The sequence below is a fragment of the Trachemys scripta genome, chromosome 7 (genome assembly GCF_013100865.1).
Source record: "Trachemys scripta elegans isolate TJP31775 chromosome 7, CAS_Tse_1.0, whole genome shotgun sequence".
NCBI lineage: Eukaryota > Metazoa > Chordata > Testudines > Emydidae > Trachemys > Trachemys scripta.
In genome coordinates this window covers 8662649-8689376 of record NC_048304.1, presented here as the reverse complement: position 1 = coordinate 8689376, position 26728 = coordinate 8662649, and the positions used below count along the sequence as shown (strand labels likewise).

General features: G+C 40.5%; 1 protein-coding gene across 5 annotated transcripts; it reads left to right on the top strand.

The window, feature by feature from the left end:
• Positions 1 to 26728, top strand: EOGT (EGF domain specific O-linked N-acetylglucosamine transferase). 5 transcript variants are annotated; one of them, XM_034776583.1, is made up of 15 exons: positions 1 to 225; positions 3229 to 3329; positions 4721 to 4829; positions 5622 to 5716; positions 7772 to 7876; positions 9454 to 9560; positions 10864 to 10967; positions 15369 to 15461; positions 16700 to 16771; positions 16948 to 17034; positions 18479 to 18547; positions 21804 to 21865; positions 23016 to 23135; positions 23993 to 24095; positions 24454 to 26728. In XM_034776583.1, exons 1-15 carry the CDS (start codon positions 16 to 18, stop codon positions 24598 to 24600), a joined length of 1584 nt encoding a protein of 527 aa, XP_034632474.1. In that variant the 5' UTR covers positions 1 to 15; the 3' UTR covers positions 24601 to 26728. The 5 variants fall into 5 exon arrangements, 3 of the variants coding, with proteins under 3 accessions (XP_034632474.1, XP_034632476.1, XP_034632477.1); XR_004646530.1 differs by lacking the exons at positions 23993 to 24095; positions 24454 to 26728 and adding an exon at positions 20382 to 20560 and having other exon boundaries at positions 23016 to 23089; XR_004646531.1 differs by lacking the exons at positions 23016 to 23135; positions 23993 to 24095; positions 24454 to 26728 and adding exons at positions 20382 to 20560; positions 22958 to 22975.

Here is a 26728-nt window from a genome sequence, read left to right as displayed (position 1 = left end):
GACTAGTTGGCTGCCATGCTAATGTTGCTTGCGTTTGGAGTGCTGCTTCAAGAAATCCTAGCTAATGCCCAAGATGAAAATCTTACTGAAATCAAAAACATTCCAGAAGTGCCATTATATAGCTACAAAAGTATCAATGTACCAGAAGAGCATATTCCATACTTTCTGCACAACAATCGGCATATTGCCACAGTCTGTAAGCAGGACTCTCATTGCCCATATAAAGTAGGTATTTCTATGTTTACTCAAATGTAATTTTGGGGTTGCTTATTCTTAGAATCATAGAAGTTAAAGATGGTAATAAGTTGGTCTATTTGTCAATGTGTTGGTCATCTCTGGGGTTAGAACAGCTCTTCCTTAAAACTACTAAGCAGTGCTCGTTCTTGACTCCCATACTGTCACAAGAATGGGGAGGGAGGAAGGGATTTGATATATAAAGAGTTTTTTGTTAATTACTGTGATGGTCTGTATTCACCCCTTGCACACTATTATAATAATCTTTGTACCACTATGCCTTGTGAGGTATTATTTGAAAACTCATAACTCGCTGGTCAATATTGTCCTGAGAAAATGTGTGTGGCAACATTGTATGTAAAGTTTCAGAGTAGAAGCCGTGTTAGTTTGTATCCGCAAAAAGAACAGGAGTACTTGTGGCACCTTAGAGACTAACAAATTTATTAGAGCATAAGCTTTCGTGGACTACAGCCCACTTCTTCGGATGCCACAAGTACTCCTGTTCATTGTATGTAAAGTTATAGGATTCCACAGTATGGTGTTACTAAGACCGGTTCCAAATCTGGGAAGCAGCCAAACCAGTTTCTCAGAGACAAAAAGACAAGATGACACCTCAGCCCAGATGTCAGCAAGGTCAAATGAGCCATCACCTGCTTAAGTGGCTATTCATTGGCAGGAAAAGGGACATGGGCGAGAAATCTACTTCTTAAAAAGAAACAGCTTGGGGTTCCCATCCTCACAGACGTTGTGTCTCCTGAACTTCAGCTGGAGATGCTTCTCGAAGAAGGGAAAGAACTATGTGAAGGGAGGGCAGATGCCCCAAATCATTCCTCCCTTTCTCTGCCCATGGAATCTGTGACACCTGAAGAACAAAGGAAGCAACATTGGATTGGGGGAGGGATCCTGTCTGAAAGTTCAGCCAGTAGGACTGTTTTGAATTCATTCTAGTTAGGTATTAGTTGCGTTTTACATTTATTTTCCTTGTAACTAATTCTGACTTTTATGCCTCATTAGTTATGTTCACTTAAAATCTATCCTTTTGTGGTTAATAAACTTGTTTTTATCTAAACCAGTGTGTTTGCATTGAAGTGTTTGGGAAACCTCATTTGGGATAACCAGATTTGTGCATATCGTTTTCTGTTCATAAAATGATGGACTATATATGAGCTTGTGTTACCCAGGAGAGAGCTGGGCAATACAAGATGTACGTTTCTGGGGAAAGACTGGGAGTTCGCTAGTGTAGCTCTGCAGTGTAATTCAGGAGTGGCTGGCTACAGTACTCACAGTATAACTGGGAGTAACTTACAGGCTATGTGTGAGCAGGAGTGGTAGCTCTCCGAGCGATGCAGTATTAAAGGCACTTTAGCTTAGAGAGCAGAGGTGACACAGCTGTTTATCAGTGCAGATTGTACCCTGGGTATGTCACAGTGCCGCAGCAAGCAGGGTGTGTGCATAGCTCTTTATTTCAAATGAGGTTTACACTTTAAGCACTGGTGTAGCGATTTTAAGTGAGTCTCAGGTCTGGCTGGGAACAGTCAAAGAAAGTTAGTTTGTTATTTTCTGTTCGCTTATTTTGGGTAATTGAAATAGAAACAATAAAGCATAAAAATGAGCATCACTGAAACAACTGCAAAGCTACAATTAGCCAAATTGGAGGCAGAAGAAAGGGAGCAAGGCAGCGAATACCAGAAATGGCAGGCAGAAATGAGACTGGAAGCTGCCCACAGGCGAGCCATGGAGTTGAGACTACAAGAAACTGAAGCCCGTAAAAGAGCCATGGAGCTAAAAGACACAGAAGCTGAAGAAGAAGAAGGAGAGGAAATATAATCGGGACCTGATAGAAAAACGTGGAAAGATCCCAGAGTTACCAATATCTCTCTCCACTCAAGGAGCCCTCAGCTTGGACAAGTTGTGTCCTGTGAGACTGCACTGAGGAATACCTTACCACTTTTCAAAAGCTGTATGAGGTTCATATATTCCTGAGGACAAGAAAGTCTGATTACAAAACTGTGTGGTAAAGCTTTAAATGTATTTAATGAAATGCCAATTCGGGAAGCTTTGAAATATTTTGAATGTAAGAAAGCCGTTTTACAAACGTTTCAAATTACTCCAGAAGTGTATAGTTTGAAATTTAGAAATCTTAAAAAGAGTGCTGGCATGAATCATAGTGAATATGCTTATAAGATGTCTGACCTCACGACAAAATGGGTAAAAGGGCAGAGGGCTGAGGAGTATGACTAACTGCTTGATCTCTTTGCTCAGGAACATTCCTTGAGTATGAACGAAAGATGTACGGAGTGGCATGTGGGATAAACCTTTAAAATTTGTATTAGAAATGGCCTCTCTGGCTGATCCCTTTTGAGTCCAGATGTCCAGTGAGCACAAGCCACAGAAGAAGGGGCAGAAACCCAGTGTAAAGGGGGAATCACTTTTTGCCCCTGGGAAAAAGGAGGGTGGTTGGGAGCCTAAGTACTCACTCCCACCCCAAATCATTCCCCTCCTAGAAATCCCTGTCACAATTACCATATAGCCAAAAGAGAAACCGGCTTGTTTACACTGAATAGCACGTTCAGACATGTGAAAGAAGCTCTGTATACTAAATACAGTTATTAGAAAGTTTATAGACTTGCTACCAGGCTGGTGTAGTCTGCTTGTCCCCTCCAAACTTATGTCAGGTGTATTGAAATTTCAAGTGCTAAAGCTTTAATCTTACAAGCACTATATACGTGTCCAACTCATGCATAAAGTCCTATTGAAGTCCATGGAAATAATACTTGTGCATAAAAGTGTGTGTGTGTTTGCAAGACTGGGGCGCAAGATATAAATAGGTAATCTAAACAGTTCCTTGTGATAATTTAGTGTGAGAAAACGTAAAATTGAAAGCTTTTTATGCAAGACTGGTGTTAGCTAACTGTTATTTGGAAGTCAGCTGAAATTTGCTGAAATATAACCTAATAAGCCAACAGTTCTCAATGGGGATCTCCTGTGTTACAGAAATACTTGAAGAATCTAAAATCCTGCTGGGGCTATGAGCGATCCTGCAAGCCAGAATTCAGGTTTGGTTACCCGGTGTGTGATTATGTTGAAACGGGATGGTAAGTTTCCATTTTAAATGTATAGAAGTACAGCATGTCCCTAACATACCACACTGATGTTTATTTTGGATATTGAGTTAACTTAGTTGTTTCAAGGTATAGTGCAGTGTTTATTTCTTCATGGAGATGTGCATAACATTGAACTTTTTCAGGAAAAAAAAGTGTTATTTGAAGTACTTCATGTCATGATATTTATGCAGACTGGCTAGTTCAGGGGTCGTCAACCTTTGGCATGCAGCCCATCACGGTAATCCGCTGGCGGGCCGCAAGACATTTTGTTTACATTGACAGTCCGCAGGCATGCCCCCCCCCCCCCCCTGCAGCTCCTAGTGACCAAGGTTCGCCTTTCCCAGCCAACGGGAGCTGCGTAAACAAAACGTCTCACGGCCCGCCAGTGGATTACCATGATGGGCTGGGTGCCAAAGGTTGCGACCCCTGAGCTAGCTTGTTATAATACAGCCTTAAATTCAAGTACCTTTTTCATAGCTTAAAAAAAGAAAAGAGAACTCGATGTTTTTGTCTGTGTCCAGCTGATATGATTCCTGTTTTGAAACTGAATGGAGATGAAAACAATACACTGGCTGGCTCTTCTCTTCTGGTTTATGTATTAATAACTTCAGCTTGTGAGGGGAGAGAGCCTACTCTATAAGATGGTTGTCAGACTCCTTCTGTGGTTAGGAGAATGGTATTTTCAGTTATGGACCATGTTCTCCACCCAGTCTCTATGATGCACAGTCTAAGGACAAAACCTGCAGTTTTGATATCTGTTGAAATTTGGCCTGAGGACGTTGTTTGTCCTTCTCATAGCCCCAGTGCTGGATCCATACAGCGGGGATCATTTTGCAGGATCTGTGCCGTCATAACTAATATACTTTCCATTTACTTTGTGTCCTTTTTGTGTATCTCTCATTTTTAATGTCCTATTTTTATTCTGTCTAGTCTGAGATTGTCTATTATAGGAATTAAAAACATAAAATAACCTTCCATTAACCACCAAATGCATTGGTTACAAGAGGCATAGATATTGCTTTTTGTAGCTCTGCTTTCATAAATTGATAGACTCAAAGGCCCTGTTGTGATCACCATAACGCAGGCCATAGAAATCCCCCAAAATAATTCCTTGAGCATATCGTTTAGAAAAACATCCAATCTTGATTTAAAGATGGTCAGTGATGGAGAATCCACCATGACCTTTGGTAAATTGTGCCAATGGCTAATTACTGTCACCTTATTTCCAGTCTAATTTGCCTGGCTAGTTTTGAGATCTCTCAGAAGATGAGGATAAATAAAATTAATTTCTCAGGCATCCTCCTGCTGTTTGAATTAAAGAGCCACTTCAAAAAGCTAAAATGTATTAAATTAAGATCCTTGAATTTTTTTTTATGCATCAGGGCCAATGACATTGAGACAGCTCAGCAGATATTCTGGAAACAAGCTGACTTTGGTTATGTTAAAGAGAGGCTGGATGAAATGAAAACCCACTGCAAGCCTATAGCAAAGGTAGGTGTTTTTATATACTTATAAGATAAACAATGCAGTCTTCATAAGTTTTTAAAAATAATGCCACTACATAACCCCATGGTACACCCACACCTGCAATACTGTGTGCAATTCTAGTCGCCCCAACTCAAAAAGATCTTTTAGAATTGGAAAAAGTACAGAGAAGGGCAATAAAAATGTTAGGGGTATGGAACAGCCTCTGTATGATAAGAGATTAAAAAGACTGAGATTGTTCAGCTTGGAAGAGAGATGACTAAGGCAGGGATAAGATAAAGGTCTATAAAATCATGAATAGGGTGGAGAAAGTGAATAGGGAAGTGTTATTTCCCCGTTTACATAACACAAGAACCAGAGGTCACCTGATGAAATTAATAGGTAGCACATTTAAAACAAAAAAAGGGAAGTAATTCTTCACACAATGCAGAGTCAACCTGTGGAACTCATTGCCGGGGGATGTTGTGAAGGCCAAAAGTATAACTGGGTTCAAAAAAGAATTAGATAAGTTAATGGAAGATAGGTCCATTAATGGCTATTAGCCAAGAGGGTCAAGGACACATCTCCATGCCGTGGGTGTCCCTAAGCCTCTGACTGCCAGAAGTTGAGAGAGGAGGGTAACAAATGCATCACTCGTAATTGCCCTGTTCTGTTCGTTCCCTCTGAATCATCTGGCACCAGCCACTGTTGGAATACAGGATACTGGGCTAGATGGACTACTGGTGTGGCTATTCTTATGTTCTTCTGCTCCTAGTATTATTTTATTTTAATCAATCCCTATTTATTCTTTTTGCACAGGGTGATTCATCTCTGGCCTGCTCACAGTACCTCCAGCATTGCAGAGCGACAAACTTGTACATTGATTTAAGAACCACAAAGCGAAACCATGACAGGTCTGTGAATTGCTTATGTTCCAGCAATATCAGGAAACACCAGGGAAAGTACACTTCAAAATGCATATTTCACAGATCTCCCTCTCTGCAGTTATCTAGTGCATTCGTCGTCGTGGTACCTGGGTTTCAAAACCTATAGAACCAAAGACTAATTGTGCTAGGTTCTTCCCGCATTTACACTGGTGCAAACCAGACAGCTTACTGGGGAGACTTGGGACCTGATTCTGCAGAGACTTAAGCATGTGCTTTATGCATGGTGAGTAGTCCCCACTGAAGTCAGTGGGATGACTTGTAAAATAATGCAAGTCTTTGCAGGATCTGGACATTGAATATCAATCACAAGGGTAGATTTCAGGAAGGGAAGTTCTGGAGTGTTGCATTTACCATGTATGGCACCACCACTCATTGAAGTTCTCAAGGGAAGAAACTGTAGGACCACCCACTAGGGTGACCAGACGTATCTGGACCATCCCGATTTTTAGGCGTTTGTCCCGCATCCGGACTGATCTCTGGTCGGGAAGCAATTTGTCCCGATATTTCGCTCCGCCAGCAGTTTTTTGTTTTTTGCTCTGCCGACGGACACGCTCCCCTCCCCTCCGTGTCCCAATATTTTCTTCCTCTCATCTGGTCACCCTACCACCCACATCTGTTTTTTTCTCTTGGGAGCAATTTGATTTTGGGGAATATGTAGATCTCCTTTTTTAAATAACAAATCTGACCATTGGCAAAAGCAATGTAACCAATTAAGCATGTTTAGAGTGCCCATAATTTTAAAGGGATGCAGTTAACTTAAAATCTAGACAAATTTAAAAAAATGAGTTCAAGATAGTTTGTTGCTACACCTGCCCTGAGCCCCCGTAATATTTCTTGGGTTCACAATCACATTTTCCTATTTAAAAATGTATGTATCTTTCTTGCCTCTATTGCTGTATGAAGTGCTTGGTCACACTTACTAGTAAGGCTACATTTATAAATAGTTTTTTAAAGGGTTAATTTATGATTAATATGTATTTTAATAAATCGATAGAATCCGACAGATCACTAGATTGCTTTTAACAGTTCCTTACAGCACCTACCGGCATGCTTATAACAAGATTACACATGCTACTCATGTCTGTAATATGCTTTTATCATCTGTTAGTCATTTCTTGGTAAACTGTTTAGTGTCACTTCTTTGTGTAATTACAGTAACACTTAATTTCCATCTCCAGTACTGAGCTCCATGTTGGTGCAGCAATCCACCTACATGGCACTCACTACAGAATTGAGGACTAACTGATTGCACAAGAGGAAACTCTAACTGAATAGGCAGTGTCATTACATGCACAAATTAAAGACATTTAAAAAATTGAGAAAAATTTGGGGATCTTTTCTGTTAATCTTAGGTGTTACTTGTTATCATAGAAAACATTTCCATGCTGAATACATGACTTTAAAAAAAAGTTACTGATGTCCCTTTAACTAGCACAGACATTTAAACCTAATTAAAAGATGTAATGTTACCGGTAGTAGTTGGAATATCTCCCTATTGATAATCAAGGTACAGTATTGCTATATTTTTGAATGTTATTTTGAATGGTTAATACTGTGCAATCTGAATTCTTGTAATAGTATGAAATGTATCAATTGGCTCAAGGATATTCTGTGTTGGAGGAATCACCAGTGTTTTTCTGTAGTCTGTGCTATCACTTCCTGGTAAATTTCAACCCTTTTGTACTATATGAAAATAGATGATAATTTGTATTAAGTGATTTTTGTGAGTGAATATAATGCTCAGAAAGTGAAACGAAGGTCCCAGTTCTGCAAGGTACTTAAGTACGTGCTTAACGTTAAGCATGTGTGTAGCCTTATTTAAGTCAGTGGGGCTACTTGTGCCGAAACTTTAGCACATGGTTAAGTACTTTGCTGAATTGACCTAGCACCTGCATTGGCCAGAGCTGGCTGCTGGGCAGGCTTATCTGTGTACCTCAATACTGCTCTGTCTTGGGCTGGGCTCCTCTTGAACTGCTACGCTGGGGCCAGGTACTTTAATATGTTTTTATTCCTTTGCATCAGATTCAAGGAAGACTTTCTCCAGAAAGGAGAGATCGGAGGTCATTGTAACTTTGACAGTCAAGCCTTCTTGGCGGAAGGTCAGCGCAAGAGCCCTCTGCAGTCTTGGTATGATTTGGAATTGTAGCGGTGTCCAAGTTAGAGTTGGTTTTTACTCTTCTTTCTCTGTCTGCCTTTCTTTGGCACCAACAGTTCTCAGGGAGGCATTTCGTGCTAATGCGTTTCATACTGAGAAATACTGACTCTCGGAAATAAGAAATGAATCCAAATTGAATCCCACGCTCAAGTAGGCATAGCAGAACCCGAAGTGGTCATACATTTGCTGCTGCTGTTTTCAACAGTGACATGGGCAAAAGACTGTAAATGTCTCACAGTGTTAAGTTTGAGTAACTATTGATCCAACAGTTAGTTGGAGAAAAGGATATGGTCCCGTCTTGACTCAAAAGCAGCCCTGTCATTTTGTTCGGGATCCACTTGAAACAGTCTCTGACACAAACCAAAAATGTGAAAAAGTAATAACGGACTGAGCACGGTGCTGGGAGCCAGAAACCTGGCTTCTGATATTTGCCTTGCCTTTGCCTAGCGGTGTGTCTGAGTACTGTCACTTAACCTGTCTGCACCTCCGCTATCCCGTCTGTAGAATGAGGCAGTAATGATAATTCTTTGTGTACAGTGGTTTGAGATTTAGGGATGAAAAGCACCATTTCCCGGGTCAGCCAGGTGCTTAAACTTTGAGCATCAGTGCTTTGCTGAATTGGGGCCTACTTGATGTCTGTGCTTTATACTCCTGTACCTGCAAAAGGGAGTTTGTGCTTGAAATTATGGGCTGGGCTCAGGGACTGTTGCAGGGCAGTGTTTTGTGAGGACACTCCATCCTTGAGTGAGATAGTGTGGAATACTAAGTGCTGCTGTCACATAGGGTTTGTCTGCACTGCAATTAAAAACCTGTGGCTGGCCAAATGGCCACCTTAATTGCGTGGTAGACATACCCACAGTTGCAGGTTAATCTCTAGGGCAGGTGGAACTGGAGACATCAAGTAGGATCTAAGGATTCAGTTTCCCTCCTTGTCCGCTTCCATTTGTTCTTTCTCTGACCTCACCGGAGTTCCCTTGGGTTCCTCTCTCTGGCCATGTTTAACCTCATTGTCCCCACTGTGATCAGTAATCTCAATGCCATCTGAAACTCTGATCCATTTTCAAAAGATGGCTGTCAATATGCAGACTGGTGGTTACCAGCAAAATGAATCCTCCTAATTGGCTTCAGACTTAATCACCCTTGCACCTGCGGGCGTTAATCTCGCCAAAGCATTGCGGTCTGTAGTGAAATGCCTTTTAAATGGAGATCAATAAGTTGGACAGAAATGCATTCAAATTAACTGCACCCTGGAAATATGGATGGAAGGAAAGACTCTTTTCACAGTTCTCTGCTGGGTTGATTTGTAGATCAAAGATGCTGCTTGCTCCTGAGATCAAAGGCAGAATTTTTAACCTTTTGAAGCTAATGACCTAAAACCCTTCAGTTACAATTAAAAATAATTTTCAATGGTCAAACCTTATCAAACTTTGGCAGCATTATTAGATGAAATTTACATGGTGAACTATCACTAAATTCTGAATGTGTAATAGGTACTTGTATTCAGGCACATTATCTTAGAAACGCATTACATGTCATTGAATAATTTCAGGTTTGCCGAACTCCAGACATATACTCCACTAAGCTTCAGACCCATAGAAGATGGCAAATGTGACATTATTATTGAAAAGCCAACTTACTTCATGAAATTAGATGCAGGTAACAGATATTATTTTTCTGCTTCATACAGTGTGATAATGTAGTGTCCATTTACATTACGTTTTTAGGGTGTGTGTGTGTATGAAATTCACTCTGAACGTGTATGTGGTGTTTTTAGATCTTTGAAGTAGAATGAGATTATAAGACTTTGTTTTCACTCCCTTTTCATAGTTCAACCAAATCTGTGAGATTGTGACAAAGTGCAAGTTTTGTACTATTAATAGATGCTTAAAACAAACAAAAAACCAGAAAAGTTTCACACCACTTCCATTACACTTTGACTGATGACTATTTTCATATCTCACTTGCACATTATGGGAATAAACATAGTTTATTACTGGCTATATCACTTCAATAATTGCAGCTTCTGCATACATAGGTATGTAACGGTTATGGGGTGGTTTGTGGAAGTCATGTACTTCAAGAAAAGAACCCAAGCAAATAACTTTTTATGTAGGTTTGTCACTTTAAAAGTAAAAAGACTTCTTCAAAAGCTATTTTTAAAGACTTTGAACTATGTGAAAATCAGCTGCAAAGTATGTAATATCTTATCTACTTCATTATGGGAGAGCCCTAGTGATTGCTGTCCTGCACCATATCATACTTCATGAGAGGCTTGAAGTATCTTATGAAGGTCTTTCCATCATGAATATTTTAGCATTTCTTCAATTTATTGATCTTAGCTTTAATGTTCTTTATTTTAGAGATTTAACATTAATAGGGGAGAATACTTAGTCTGGTATTTAGACAAATGGATTAGGCTTTTTTAAAAAAAAAAAAAAAATAGGAGTGGGTAAAACACTGCTCAAGAGTCTGTTTGAAGCATGCTTTGGAGCAGGTGCTAAATGAATAACATCGCGAGAGTAGCATCTTATCCCAAGGTGAAGTTTATGTACCTTTTTTAAGAAGCCTGAAAACATTTTGTTGAAGTCCTAATATTAGTGTTTGCTATGTGCAGCTAGACATTGCAGTACCATTAATGTGGTAGTGGTTTTAGTATACAACAGGAAATCCCAATAGCAAGTGTAACTTCAAAGAAGTTTAATTTCTTATTGCTTTTGGCTGCCCTACCTATTCCTTGGTTAATTCATAGTTTTCTCATGTGATTCCATCCCTACTGAAGCTCTGCATTGCTAAGGTGAATAAGTTCTCAGTCACATAAAGAGTAAAACTAATTTAAAACCCAGACCTTTTCTGTATTTAGTAATTTCCCTGTGAATAATAAACACGAATGTTTGCAAAAATGGGAATGAATAATGTAGTACCCTGCTTTATAGTAAAGAGCTTTTCTTTCTCCTGCCAGGTGTTAATATGTATCATCACTTCTGTGACTTTGTCAATCTTTATATCACTCAGCATATTAACAATTCGTTCAGCACAGATGTCAACATTGTCATGTGGGACACTGTAAGTAGGACTTTCTTTTAAAATCTTTGTAGCCGTTTATATCCCGCAATGTATTGTGTGCTGCTTGAGCAGCACCCCATGCTTATCTTCTAGCAAAGCAGCAATTCTGCCCTAGAATGAGCCTTTGCTTATTTATTAGACAAATCACTTGGTGAGACCTGCTAAATGACACATGTGAGTCTTTGCATCTTTAAAATATGGAGTCCTAGGGCCTGAAAATCCCACCTGTCCTGCAGAGACGTCTTGCCTGGCAGGGTGAATTCCACTGAGTGACACATGCCCTACCTGACTGCAGGAAGGAGTATCAGGCTCTAGCGCTGAAGGACTGTTTTGTTGGAAAAACACCTCATGTGAGCATGGTGGAATTTTGACCAGGGCCGCCCAGAGGAATCAGGGGGCCTGGGGAAAAGCAATTTCGGGGGAGCGGACGTAAAAAAAGGCATCACCCGCTGCGGCGCTTGTACTCACCGGGCGGCGCTCCGGGTCTTCGGCGGCAGTTCGGCGGCGGGTCCTTCACTTGTTCTGGGTCTTTGGTGGCACTGGAGGACCTGCCGCCAAAGACCTGGAGTGCCGTCGGGTGAGTAAAAATCCCAGGGGAGGGATTCTCAGCCAGGGCTCGCGGGGCCCCTGTGGGGCCCGGGGCCTGGGGCAAATTGCCCCACTTGCCCCGTCCCCCCCCCAGTTCCCTCCCCGGGTGGCCCTGATTTTGACCCACCTCTTGTTCATACCAGTAAAACTGAGACGAAGGACTTGTCTTCACTGCAAGAGTTAGCTCAAGTTTCTCTACTGGTGCTAGCCTCGCTCCTGCAAGAGCGACCATGCTGCAAAACACCACTCCAGCTAGGGAGGGCTAAATTAACCCGTCCCTGGATCCTGAGCGCGCACACTTCTGGGCCTGTCTGCTGGCCAATTCAAGAAGATGCTCCCGCACAGCATGGATGTGTTTAACCCTGTCCTGGCCAGCACAGCTGCACTAGTGATCTGTTAACCAAACCACATCCAACGCCTGCACAGATGTTGCTTAATTAAGATCCTGTTTTGAAATACTGTCCTTAGTGCTTACCATATAGAATGCTACACTGCTACAGCACTGAGAGAACGGTAATCTTAGTCATGCTGGAATTTTAGTAAGTACTTTGAGTGTTGCCACTGTATTGCCAAGTGTTTAGTTTCTCATTGTATATAACAAAATCTTTCTAATTATCTCTACCTTTCACCGTCTGATATTATTTCTTCAGATAGATTTCAAAGTAGAATTTCCCCTAAGAACTTTGGGTTAGATTTAGTCTTACGGAATTTGTAGGTGTGAGACAGGGAAATACAGCTGCTTGTATTGTTTTCCCCACAAAAGAGATGTGCAACCTGTATTTAAAAAACTCCCAAGCAAACACCCTAAATATTGCTGTTTAATGGCTAGCTCATGAACAGTCTTTTTGCAGTCAGTGCTCTTGATCGCCTTCAAATGTGCTACTATGACATTAAAAAATAAATTAGTCCCACCTAACTACACTACTTCTAATTGAACATTTTCAGTGGCCCTTGCTGAATTGAAATGGACAATGTGTGTCTGTTAAGCATGGGGAAATTAGTTTATTAACCAGTATTGAGTGATGTAGGACCAGTTTTTTTTAATCTCTTGGTTGAAAAATTAGCAATAACATTGCAGTCCAGAAATTCCACCTCTCTAGAACATTGTCTCAAACTAATGCAGGATTTAATTTTTAACAACTATTTTCTGCATTCTCTGTATGTTCTAACTCCTCTGAATGTTAACCTCCCTAGAATTGCCAAGTCTCAGCAGGGTATAGCTCCTTGCTCTTCAACATGAATCCTCCTGGACAAATCAGACAAAAAAACCTGTTTCTAGGTTCTCTAATATATTGGAAGCCAATACATATAAAATATAAGCATCAGTCTTCCTTCACATGTAGCCTCTGTAAGTTTAATAGGGACATGAAAACATATAATTTGTGGTCTTTCTAAGAGATCAAATATATCAAAGCATCATGATGATTTCCTTTTAAAAACAGCCGGGATATGTTTCCTATTGTTCCTATATTACTAGGGTCTTAACATTTTATTACTTCTTACAAATGCATAACACAAAATAAGTGCAATTTTTTTATGTCCTGCAACAGATCACTTTTGTTGACACAGATTTTATTACTTCTTGCCACCAGATGATGGCACCAAGAAACATCTTGATTTGCTGAGAGGTGTCTGTGGTTACTAAAAGACAGACTCCAGCTGAGCATTGATTCCCTTTTTTTCTTAACGCAATTAGATATGCATGTACTTTTTGGCTACTGTAGAATTGCGGCACTGTCCTTATTAAACAGAAATGCCATTAGATGTAGGTGAAGCAAAGCAGAAAATGAACAGGAAATACATGGGGCATCTAATCGGGCATCTATCTGCAGGCACACCACCTTCAGCCACATAAAAAAGTGCTGTTTATAAATTCCTCTACAATCAGTTCTTTTATGGCGAATAGGCAGCGATAGGAGTAGAGCTTTCAGCTTTGAAGATCAGTGCTTTGCTACTGATCTGGAAGTGCAGTTCTTATAACACAAGCTGCTGGAGAATAATATCGAACCTGAAATTCATTAAAACTTCATTGCAGCAGTGAGGGGGAAAAGCAAAGCTGCAAGCTAATGAAATATGCCATCCTTTAGATTCTGTTACATTTCACTGGCTGCCTGCTCTGTCTTGCAATCTTTATTAGTCTCTTTTAAAACATTGTTTTTATTAAAAATTATTTTCACTTCACATTAAAGACTGACGGACAAAACTGCTGCAGCATCCAAAGGAAGTGTACGTGCTGCAAACAGCAGTCTGCTTCCAACTTTCCTGAGGGCATATCTAACTGTAGTCCAGAAGAAAGCACTGATGCCTCTTTGTTCCATACATGTTCATGATCTATTAATATCTGTGGAGAGAACGTGTGTAGGGGGCGGGGGAAGGGGAGAAGTGTGGTGATTCTGTGGCAGGGTCACCTGCAGGGATTGAACCCAGAACCTTTAGATCTGACAGTATGAGCCTCTACTGCTTGAGCTAAAGGACAGGGTCTGTTAGGATTACGAAGTTAGACTGACACAGGCCTATCTACACTGGGGGGGGGATCGATCTAAGTTATGCAACTTCAGTTACGTGAATAACATAGCTGAAGTCAGCGTACTTAGATCTACTCTACAGCTGCCGCTCTCCCGTCGACTCCGCCTGCGCCTCTCGCTCTGGTGGAGTACTGGAGTCAACAGGAGAGCATTTGGCGGTTGATTTATCGCGTCTAGACTAGACATGATAAGTCGACCCCCGCTGGATTGATCGCTGCCCGCTGATCCGGCGGGTAGTATAGACAAGCCCACAGTGATTTATGTTGACCTATTTGTGCATGTCTCTACAACCACCTCCCTGAACACCTAGTCTACATTTCAAAGTTAGGGTGATGTAAGTTCTACTCCGCAGTACGCTGTAAAAATTTCCCAAAAGGCATTGCGCTGGACAGTGGTGTATGGCACACTGGGATACCTACCTGTGGTGTTCCACACTTTGTAGGGACACAAGGACTCCTGGTGGGTGTGTGCGGCACCAACACAAACAGCTAAGTCTGCATGAGTGATATACTAACTTCGGTGACCGTCCGCTGACGTAACTTGCATCAAACAAAGTTTGTAGAGTAGATGTGACCTTACTAGTTTAAAGCCAGTAGCATGTTTCCATCTTTATATGGTCCAGCCACTAGAAGCATTCTTACCCATTGTGTTATGAGATACTGCAACAAGTCGTTACGGGTAGTGCTGAATTTCATCACAAATTTGCCTGTTATTTCATTCAGCAAATAAAAGTATTTGCATCAAAGGCACACTGGCTGAATCAAGTAGCCAGTCTGTGTCACTCAAGCAGGTAGGCATGTGCAGCGGGTGTTTCTAGATCCAGGAGCCTGTCCCAAAATCAAGGTGGATCCGGAGCAGACTTACAATAACGCTTTATTTCAAATGCCTGCTCTGCACATATATTCACAAATGGGTTTGTTAATCTCAGCAGCCCCACTTTACGTACCCATCCTCCCCTCTGCTCTGCCACCTCACACCCACTATTAGTTCTTTTGTCTTTGGGGAGAAGAGGGAGTGCTGGACACCTCCCCTGGCTGGCTGGTCTCTCCACCTCTTCAGGTTTGTCTAGCCTAGAATGTATGCCTGTTTTAACATGAGTTGATTCATTGCCAGTTAATCTGAGTTAGCTAACACAGACATTGCAAACTTCTGTGGTTTACTCCAGGCTGTCCTGGTTACTATGGTGATGGGGCCAATATAAGAACCTGAACTAATATATAGAATCCAGATTGTTACATGAGAGCTTTTATTCACTGTGTGTGTATGTGTGTTTTCTCTTTTCTCCTAGAGCTCGTATGGCTATGGTGATTTGTTCAGTGAGACCTGGAAGGCATTTACTGACTATCACATAATACACTTGAAAACATATGACTCTAAAAGGGTATGGAATTGTATATTAAGCTATAGTGTCATGATGGAGTTTCCCAGCCAAACCAGAAGCTAATATTCCAGAAAAAGGCCTTACCCTGGTTACAAAGCATAGCTAGACTCAAGGTTACCCTACAAATTAAGACCAAGGTTGTAACCCACTTCCCTGAAGTGGTGGCAGCTGTTGTGTAGACAGGGCCATACTTCCGTGGTTCTGTGAGAGGAGATATTTAAAGATTGGGTTTTTGCTTCAGCAGCACATGTACGCCTGTTTCAAACATTGGAGCACATTATGGAGCTGTGAGCATGTCGTAGCAGGGTTCACACAGTGAGATACTGTGTGGCAAGCTATTGTGCTGTAGATTCACACCCTGGCTTGCCACGCACTAACTTGCCATATAGACAAGCCCTAAGGGTTTTCTTGTGGTATTGTTCGTTCTGAATCTTGTAGTTTTCATTGGGTTATGTCTCTCATCTGTGTCTTAATATAGCTTTTATGTTTGATATTCATGACCTATTATGATATTCCTTCCCTGCCCCCTTCAACCCCGCCTGCAAGATATGAAGGCTGTGGGATATAGTCTACCCTTGATTTTTGTTCTCAAAAAACTAGCTGCCTTCAGTGGGAGTTCATCTTATCCTCTCTTAAATCCCTCCTTTGAAACTGCCTCTTCCACAACGCCTCTAGATTGCTGCCATCTGCTTAGGTAGATGGACACCTGTGATTACTGATAAATGAAACTGCAAATATTCCCTTGTCCACCATCCTACCCTACTCCTTTTTTGTCTTTTTTCACCTGTTGACTCTTGTCAAAACCCCAGATTGAGTTCTCTGAAACAGCAACTGTCTTTGGGGATGTCTAGACCTTGTGACTGCAGCTCGAGTAGACACACCTGAGCTAGTTTTAATCTAGTTTGCTTAGGTCCCGGAGTAGTGAAACTGCAGCAGCATGCGCTTCCTCCCGGGCTAGCCCGGGGTTCCAGGTTGCTCCAGGTCCGGAGCTATTTAGATTACAGCGAGCTCAATTATGTCTATGCAAGCTGCAGTCCCACCGTGTGATTGCATTATAGACATACCCTTTGTTCTGTTAGTTTGCAAAGTGTGCCTAATATAATGATGCTACAATCCTTGATTGGTGCATTTAGTTGCTGCCCCAATAGAAACAATATCTGCAGTGAGCAAGCTTGAAATTGTGCCCCTTTAACTGTATATTCGAGTACAACCATAACTTTAATGATCTTCCCTTACAGGTATGCTTTAAAGAAGCAGTGTTTTCATTATTGCCTCGAATGCGATATGGCTTATTTTACAATACACCACTGGTGAGTCCTTTTTATCCTGTCAATGTGAAAACTAGACCTCTATGTTCGGATCAGCATTGAACTTTCTGCAAACAAATGCTGGAAAAACCTAGCTGAGTTATCACAAGTATATAAATTATAATATAAACTGTAAGTGAAGCATCGGATTATAATATAAATTGCCTCTCTGATTTCAGATCTCTGGCTGTCATGGTACAGGATTATTTAGAGCATTTTCCCAGCATGTGTTACACAGATTAAATATCACACAAGAAGGACCCAAGGTATGACTGATACAATCGTGGTATGAAGCTTGCATTTCTTTTCTTTAAGCAATCATAGTTCTTACCCCAGTAAGTAGAAGTAGCTGTGAATGTCTCTCAGAAAACAGTGGCAAATATTACTATTTTTTTGGTCCCTCGCACTGATGTTTTGGGTCCCTCTTTTGTTTGCCAATCTGTTTCATATAGTTCTTTTAGCAAATATCTGCACGTATTTGTAAACGGCTGCTCCAGAGTCCTGTTCCCACTGGAGAACACCTTAGCACACCTCTTCCCCATTTCAGCCCGTCTGTCCCCAAGGACCTGCATTATGACAAATGTTCTTCCAGGCCAGGAGAGCTGGATGTGGCGCTCCTTCTGGAGTGGCTATCAAGTGCTGCCCTTGAACACCACAAAGCCATGCATGGTGCACTCCCTCTGCAGAGCCACACAGTCCCTGCTGACCTAGGAGCAGAGAAAGGAGCAATCAAATCTGACTTTCTGATCCCTGCATGGTACCATCAGGCTGGCCCTAGGCTTATCAGTTTTAAAACACTTGTTATTTTTTCAGACCATTACAGTGGCTGCATTGATGGATACAGCAGCTTTTGATTTTCTGAAGTATTTGCCGGAGAGTAGCCTACATGTGATCACTAAGGGATACACTTTCAAAGCACAAGCATTTAGCTGTGCCTCTCCCACTGACATTAATGGAACTCATGCCGCTAAATCTCTGGGCTCCACTTGGAAAATTTACCCCTAAGGGTTCAACTGATTTTAAAAGGTGAGGGCGGGGAAACTGCTACACAGGCAAAATAACTTTTTTCTGCAGGTCTTGTGCACAAATCATCCTCTGTTTCTTTCCTGCTTTCAGATACGCCTGTAATGGCCAGTGCAGTGATTCTTTTATACTCAATAAAAGTATACAAGTTTTTAAACCATTCCATTGTTGTTAGGGTCAAGAATTTTGCAAAATATATGACATGTTTATGTATTGGAAATCTCAAATTTTGCTCATTTTGGAGGGCGTTATGTTATGTATATCGGCATAACTACATCGCTCAGGGGTGTGAAAAAATCCACAAAAGCGACGTAGTTACACCGATTTAACCCCCTGTGTAGACAGTGCTATGTTGACAGGAGATCTTCTCCCATTGATAGCTACCACCTCTTGGGGATGTGGATGAACTACGCTGACAGGAGAAGCTCTCCCATTGGTATAGTAGCATCTTCACTAAAGCACTACAGCGGCACAGCCCTTTGTCTTTACCTAGCCAAGTTTTCTCTCGGGTATGGAGGCTACTCCTGTATATGACACTTAATTTCTACACAGGCCCGGAGAAGATATTTAATACTCAAGTAATTGTTTCCTTTAAAAATTTCATGGCAGTTTTACTGAGTATTTTTGGTCTCTGAGGCCCTGCAGATGGGTATATAGCATTGCAGTTTCTCTCTTCTGTCTTTTTAGGATGGAAAAATTCATGTCACAATACTTGAACGCAGTACAAACTACCGGAAAATATTGAACCAGAATGAGGTTGGATTATTTTACTTTCTTTAAAAAAAAAAAAAAAGTTTAATTTTTACCAATCTTGTGTATTGTGCATGATGCGTTAGGATTTTCAGATAAAACCAATATATTATCTAATGGTAAATCTTGAACAGGCTCAGTGGTAACACTACATTAATCTGACAGACTTTCTAGCCCGTATCCATTTCTATATCTCTGCTGCGAGCCTTGTAGCTTTTGTGGATTTCCTTATGGAGATTAGTAGAGGACAGCAAGTAGTGCTGACAGATCAGAAGTGCCTGCTTTTTTAAAATTAAAAAAAAATAAAAATGCTCACAATCGTAGAAAAGTAGGGCTGGAAGAGACCTTGAAACGTCATGTAGTCCAGACCCTCCCCGCCCCGCTCCCCCCGCACAGAGGCAGGACTAAGTAAGCCTCGATCATCCCAGACAAGTCGTTGTCCAACAGTTCTTAAATCCCTCTGGTGATGGGGATTCCACAAACTCCCTTGGAAGCCTGTTCCAGAGCTTAACTACCCTTATAGTTAGAAATGTTTTCCTAATATCTAACCTAAATCTCCCTTGGTGCAAATTAAGCCCATTATTTCTTGTCCTACCTTTAGTGGACATGGAGAACAATTGATCACAGTCATCTTTAAACAGACCTTAACCTGTTGGAAGACTGTTATCAGGTGCCTCTTCAATCTTTTTCTCAAGAAAAAACATGTCCCCCGCCCCCTTTTTTTTTTAAATCTTTCCTCATAGATCAGGTTTTCTAAACCTTTGATCATTTTTGTTGCTCTCCTCTGGACTCTGTCCAATTTGTCCACATCTTTCCTAAAGTGTGGTACCCAGAATTGGACACATTGCTCCAGTTGGGGCCTTGCCAGTGCCAAACAGAGTGTGACAGTTACCTCCCATGTCTTACGTACGACACCCCAGAATATTAGCCTTTTTTGCAACTGCATCACGTTGTTGACTAATTCAGTTTGTGATCTTCGATAATGACCAGATCCTTTTCAGTAGTGCTACCACCTAGCCAGTTATTCCCCATTTTGTAGTTGTGCATTTGATTTGTCCTTCCTAAGTAAAAGATTTTTTTGAATTCATCTTGTTGAATTCAGACCAATTCTCCAATTTGTCGTGGTTGTTTTGAATTCTAATCCTGTCCTCCAAAGCACTTGCGACTACTCTCATTTTGGGGTCATCTGCAAATTTTATAAGCATACTCTCCACTCCATTATCCAAGTGATTAACAAAAATATTGAATGGTACCGGACCCGGATCTGACCCCTGTGGAACCCCACTAGATATGCTCTTCCAATTTGACAGCAAACCATTGATAACTACTCCTTTGAAAATGGTCTTTCAAGCAGCTTCGCACCGACCTTATAGTAAATTTATCTAGACTTCATTTCCCTAGTTTATTTTGAAAATGTTATGTGGAACTGTGTCAAAGCCTGATTAAAATCAAGATATATCATGTCTAAAGCTTCCCCCTTCAGGTATACCTGTAATATGATTGTAAAGCTAAATTCTCTTTGGCTGAATGTTATTCTTTAAATTCTCTCTGCGCACCCCACTTAGGTTTTTTTTGTTTTGTTTTTTGGGCAGACCAATGCTGAAAACCAGAAGACTAATGAAATGTTTTATTTTATGTGGACAGATTAAACTGCAGGTGCTCATATCTGAGTATATGTACTTGCACCCTGCATTGCATTTTCAAATCACATAAGAATGTTTGCAATGACATACTCATATAATAACAATGACAACATGTAGCATTTATGTAGCACTTTTTATTCCTAGTTCTTAAAGTGCTTTACGAAGGTGGATTAAGCATTATTATCCCCATTTTACAGATGGGGAAACTGAGACGTAGAAATGTTAAGACCACAAGCAAGTCAGTGGCAGAGCCAGGAATAGAACCCAGATCTCCAGATTCCTAGTCCTATACCCTAGCCACTGGACTACATTGTCTCCCTTGTGTTGCCTTATGCAGTGTGCTTTCTTATAATGGACACGCCCCGAGATGAGAGAGGTTAGCATCTTTTCTTGACAATACTATTATAAGGGAAAAAACACTCGTGACCCCTCTCTTTCCTCCATCATCCTGTTTTTTTCAAAAGCAGTAATAATAATGTCCATAAAAGCCCAGAATTGCACCTGTTCTAACCAATGGCAAAATATGTCTACTACATAGCTTGTAAAGCTAGCAGTGTCTTGTGTAACCCATTGACCTTACTGTTCACGTTTCCTGTAATAAGTGTGTGAGCTGTACTTGGTTATAAATACAGAAAACCTTTGTGACTTTCTCCCGTAGAGACTGAGTAGCTACTAGGCATTGGTGGCAGATGAAGTTTAGAAGGCATCTTTGGTTTCAGGCCTTGAACTAACAAGAGCTGCTGTTACCATCTGTTGGCTGGCAGGGTAGATTTTAATTGCAGTATGTGGCATTAGGTACCTAAAGCCCTGATTCAGCAAGGTACTAAAGCAAGTGCCTAGCTTTAAGCATGTGAGACGTCCTGTTGAGTTCAGTGAGTCTTAAAACCTTGCTGAATTGGGGCCTTAATCCCCTTATTGAGCACTGTGGGCCAAATTCGCATGTTAGTTCCTAGCACAAACTGGAAGTAATTATATTGGTGGTAAATAGTCACTCCAGTGTAAAACTGGATTAAGCAAAGACAAGTTGAGGCTCACTGGATTTATACTGGCATGACTGAGCCTAGAATCTGGCTCTGAGAACTAGGAGCTAGATTTTCAAAAGTACCTAAGCATGCAGAGAGGCCCTTGGTGGCGTTTTCCAAAACTCCTAATTAATTTCCCATTGCGTGACGCATCTGTCCTGCCTTGCGGCTTATGGAAATCCCAATAGGTGCCTATCTGCATCTTTTAGGTGCCTAAATCTCCTTTGAAAATCTGTCCCTAAGCGTCCAGTCCTGCCCCCATTCATGACAATGACAAAATAACCACTGGCTTCAGTGATACCGAATCAGGTCTGAAGATAATTAAATTAGATCTTCTGCAGCTTCAGAGACAATATAGTCCATTTAATCTCTCTGCAAGAAGTAAGATACCTAATTGCAGGTAGGAAGATATGAAGGAAGCTCTGTGCTGGTACCTGGGATGATGAGATTGAGGGGGAAAAAAAACTTTATACAGCAGTGGGAGTATGTGCTGTCATCTCCAATATAATTCCTTGTGGGTGTGTGGAGAAGGTAGAAAGCAGCTGGGGAAAGGAAGTAAAACAAGTACCACATTTAATTTTCCTCTTTCCTTCCTAGCTTGTGAATGCTTTGAAAACAGTATCGGCGTTTGAGGTCAAAGTAGTAGATTACAAGTACAAGTACGTATATTGGTAGAAAATCATAATAGTGTCTGGGTTATTGGCTGCGCTTGATTATAATCCAGTAACAAATGGGGGAACTGCGGTCTAGCCCTCACCTACCGAAAGAGTCCTACCTACGTTTAGCTGCTTTTAGAAAATGAAAGAACCATCCATATAAAGAGTAGTCCTGTTACTGAGGAATTAGTGTGAACTAGTTAAACTGTCCCCACCCCCTTTCACAATGTGCGTCAAGGTTTGACAGGCCCCAGACTGAACCCACTGTTAAGAATAATAATGATTTTAGGAGATTTCAAAATTTATGTGCCCACTTCTGTGTTTGCTGATGATCACTGCTAGCTGCACATCTCAGGGGACCTGTGAGGCCTGAGGCCAAAGGTCAATTACCTCCACTCCCCTTCAATAGGTTATTTTATAACTTCCTTTATCATGTTTGTTTTTGTAATAATTAGATAGTAACCGGTGTCTGACCTGTGTGTAACGGTGCCTAGAGATTGCAGCCCCATCTGCTAGGTATTGTATAGACACGTAATAAGAAACAGTCCCTGCCCCAGAGAGCTGACAGTCTAGATAGACAAAACAGACCTCAGGGGTGAAGTGACTTGCCCAAGATCACTCAGCAGGTCGGTGACCGACCCAAGAGGTGAGCCCATCTCCTGACGCCCGGTCTAATCCCCTGCATGCTAGACCTGTGAGTTGAAGCTCAGTATCTGCACCCCCCAGCAGGGAGTCGTGCACTTTAATAACATCCATTTTAAAATACTATTTTTTATTTGTTTGACTTGTCTCCTGTATACCTCTTGTTATAAGAAGGTCTAGCCAATAAAATAAGTGTCTGAATGTAACAAATAAATGATCAAAGCATCATTATTGGAACATAATTAAGTGTCATAACCTATCTGAAAAAGCTGTAAGTCTGTAACAGAGTCTTACTAGAATGAAGTTCTGAAATCTCTGATCTTTGTAATTCCATGCTGAATTAGTTCTGGGCTGAATAGTTACAGTTTAGAAGAGTGTTTAAAATAGATCAGTGCTTGGAGTGTTCCTTTTTTCAGAATTATCCCTAAGTTATTTTTGCATTATCTGATGTAGCTTATTCATGCTAAGATGGATGAGCATGCTGGAGACCCAAACATTATGTTGTCTGCAGGGACCTTGAATTTTCAGAGCAATTGAAAATCACACATAACTCTGATATATTCATTGGAATGCATGGAGCTGGACTTACCCATTTACTCTTTCTGCCAGACTGGGCTGTTGTCTTTGAACTGTAAGTCTGTTTTTTTCATTTTTAAGCCTATAACTTCAAATGTTCTTTATGTTCACTCCCTTGTTCACATTTTTAGCATTTATAGCAGCAGCTATAGGGCTGCCGGTGTGCTTTCATTATAAAGGCCCTACTTCAGTTGCTCATAACTTTCATTTGTTTGGGCTGAGACATTTTAGGCCTAGTCTCTTGCTAAGGGGAGTTATCTTTTTGCAGCAAGAGCAAGGTATGTGTGTGTAATCTGTTATATGACAGTCTCACCACCTTAGCCTGTAACTTCAACAGAGCTCATAGCTAAGCAGGGAACAGCCTAATCAGTCATTGGATGGGAAAACTCCAAAGAAAGGAGGGATATTAGTTGAATTCTTCCCTATGAGTCAATGCGGGAGCAGTACTGTGGAGTATGTGGGGCATGGTGGTGACCAGGTGAGTCAGTTAGATGAGATGGGAAATGGAAGTCCTAACCCTTAAAGATTCAGGAGTAAGGATGTTAGTGCCAGCATCCTGACTTAAATTCCAGCTCAGTTATTTGCATTCTGTCCTACCTACATTTCTCTGGTAGTTCCACTTAAATATATTTTTTGCTGCAAAGTATTGTTTTTTGACACCCTTGCTTTTCAAAACAAACGACAAACAAACTGCATTTTATTAAGAACATTTATTTCCACTGTGGGCAATCCTGTTCTAAAATCAATGGTTATAAGTCACAGTAGAATTTGGCCCATTGCCCATGGTCTTTCGGTTTTATACACTGACAACGAACGTGCACATTGTAAACTTTTTCCATCTTGATAGACTGCAGGGCAGTCGTTGTGGGTAAATATCTGCTATAAAATGACAGTGATGCTGCATGTCCCCAGATACAACTGTGAGGATGAACGCTGCTACCTAGATTTAGCAAGGCTGCGAGGCATCCGTTACATTACCTGGCAAAAAAAGAACAAAGTGTTCCCTCAAGATCAGGTAATGTTTAGTCGTGGGTGGGGGAGGACATAATTATTTCTCATTTTTAATTGTTTAAAGGTAGAATTGTTTTTACTCCTCTCGATTATTGTACATGAAATATAATTTCTGTGCTTTAGCCCAAATTAACTTCCCTACTCTGATTAAGGAGTCATTTTATATTAATAGCTGGGGGAGAAATTAAATTAATTGGCCATTAATTCAAGTTGTCAATAACACTGCTGTTACACAGTTACTTACTTGCACTGTTGTTTTAGGGGAGATTATAAATTAAAATGGTGATCACTCAGTTTTCTACTTGTTTTTCAAATGAAAGAAGTGCCTTATTTGCTTGCATAAACCTGTTTCATTTTTCCAGGGACACCACCCAACACTGGGAGAACATCCAAAGTTTACTAACTACTCATTTGATGTGGAAGAATTTATGTACCTTGTGCTTTTGGCTGCCGATCATGTGTCACAACATTCCAAGTGGCCGTTTAGGGTAAAACATGATGAATTCTAGGCCAAATTTCAGGTTTAAAGATGATTTTAAGCAACATTTCATTAAAATGTGTTAAAATAGATAAAAATCCATGCTGGTATAAAACTTACAAACTTCTAGGAGGAAAAAAATCCCCCTATTAAAAACACTCCCATAGCTTTTTACTGTATTTTCATATTCTCTCTTCAGTTCTAAATTTTATTCTAGGAGTCTTTTGTTGGTGACTTCTATTTATCAAGATTATTTTTTGCACTAGTTGTTTGCATTGCTAATTCTCACTACTTGACTTTTTTTGTATAAAGATTTGTCCATCCATTTCATGTTATATTTGTCTCATGTATAAATTGTCCTCTTGTAGCAAGCTGTGCACAATTGGAGAGAGGAGAGGTGGGTTGTGTGGGGTGTGGAAGGATTAATACAGAACTATATTTCTCAAGTTGGTCATGGTATGAATGACGTATGTATTGAAGTGTAATAAGGGAAACAGTTCTCCCGTCCCTCCTCTAGTCTTTGGTCTTGAAGCTTCTATGCTGCAGTACTGTACGTGCAAATAAAATATCTGGGTTTTTAAGATAAAAACCTAAACCTTCCAAAGTTAGCAATAGTTTGTGTTAATCCTGTGGCTCTCCCCACTCCTCCAAAAATTACAATTATAAAAAGCACCAGCTCTGACAAAGGTCCCTGTTTGGGTTAGGTCAGGTCTTATGTAGGAAATCTTTCTTAATCATATATTGAGGTAGTTCAGATAATTCCAGGTATTTCTAATTTTGTTCACAAACACATCTCTTCTGTGGCAGAAAACTTGATAGTTTAAACAGTATTATATATACTCTCTTTGAGAAGGTTTAAAGGAATTGACTGCTTTTTCTGGCAAAAATGATAGGATGATGTAGGCCTCTCAACTAAATTGAGATATAACTAAATCATGAAAGGAACATTGTTGTTCTAGGCAATAAAAGCCTGATCCCCAGGGGGACTGACTTCAATAGGATCAGGCCCCGTGAATGGGCATTTCAAAAGTGCTCTGTTTTGATCTAACTCAGCTCCCATTAAAGTCAGTCGGAGATTTGCCATTGACTTCAGCGAAGGCAGAGTTAGGCCCGTGCTGAGTATGTTCGAAAATTCCACTCTAAGGGTGAAATCCTGACCCTGTTGAATTCAGTGGGAACCCTCTCATTGACTTCAGTAACGCCAGGATGATGTGTAAAAGACTCGTATAAATATCTGAAGATTGAGTTCAAGAAGACGAAGGGCAGAGTTCCATGTTATATATACTGTGGATTTTTGAGAATGAATTCCATGACATTCCTGCATTATAATGGTACAGTGTCTCAGTTGCCTGAGGCAGAAGATATATTTGTATGCAAAAGCAAGAACGTATTACGTTAAGTGTAAACACTTGAGTGGTATAATTTTAGATATTATTGACTTCCATTCTGTAACAATCATAGTCAATTTCACAGAGTGTAGGCATATTTACTGTCCTGCCTATAATGGTAAAGATAAATTACTGTAAGTATAACTTGCCTATAGATCTCTCATGACCTTAAACAGTGTATAGGAGAGCTAGAGATCTAAACCAGAATGCATTAAGATATTTGGTTCAGTTCTTCGAGTAGGATATTGGGGAACTGACAGATAAAGCTGTTTCACTTTAAAGGAACCGTATAAGCAAAATTGCACTTCTTGACATGAAAAAAATGCCTTTTAAAATACAAATATCTGAGAAAGAGTTCTTGCATTTGTGTGTTACCTCATTTTTTTTAAAAAAAGAAAAATGTATAAAAGAAATATAAGCTAGTAAATGTGTACTGAAAATTTAAAATATTGTAAGACTAAGAAAAACATTAACTATGAAATGTGCACAGATATATTTGATAAAGCCATAATTTTATATAAAAAGCACAATGCATTGCAAAAAGAAAGAATCACTATTTTGCCTGGGCTTGAGGAGGAGGTATTTCGTGTGTCTAGCTGTCTATATAGTGCCTTTTCTTATTGTGACAAAGGCCAGGTGACTTGCTGAGCTCTGCCATGATTGGCGAATTTCAATATCTGGTTGTGTCTACACCTAAGTGTTGAAGGGTTGATTGATTGTATACTAATGTGGTTCTGGGTGAATTAATAAATTGTTGGTTGTCAAGAATAA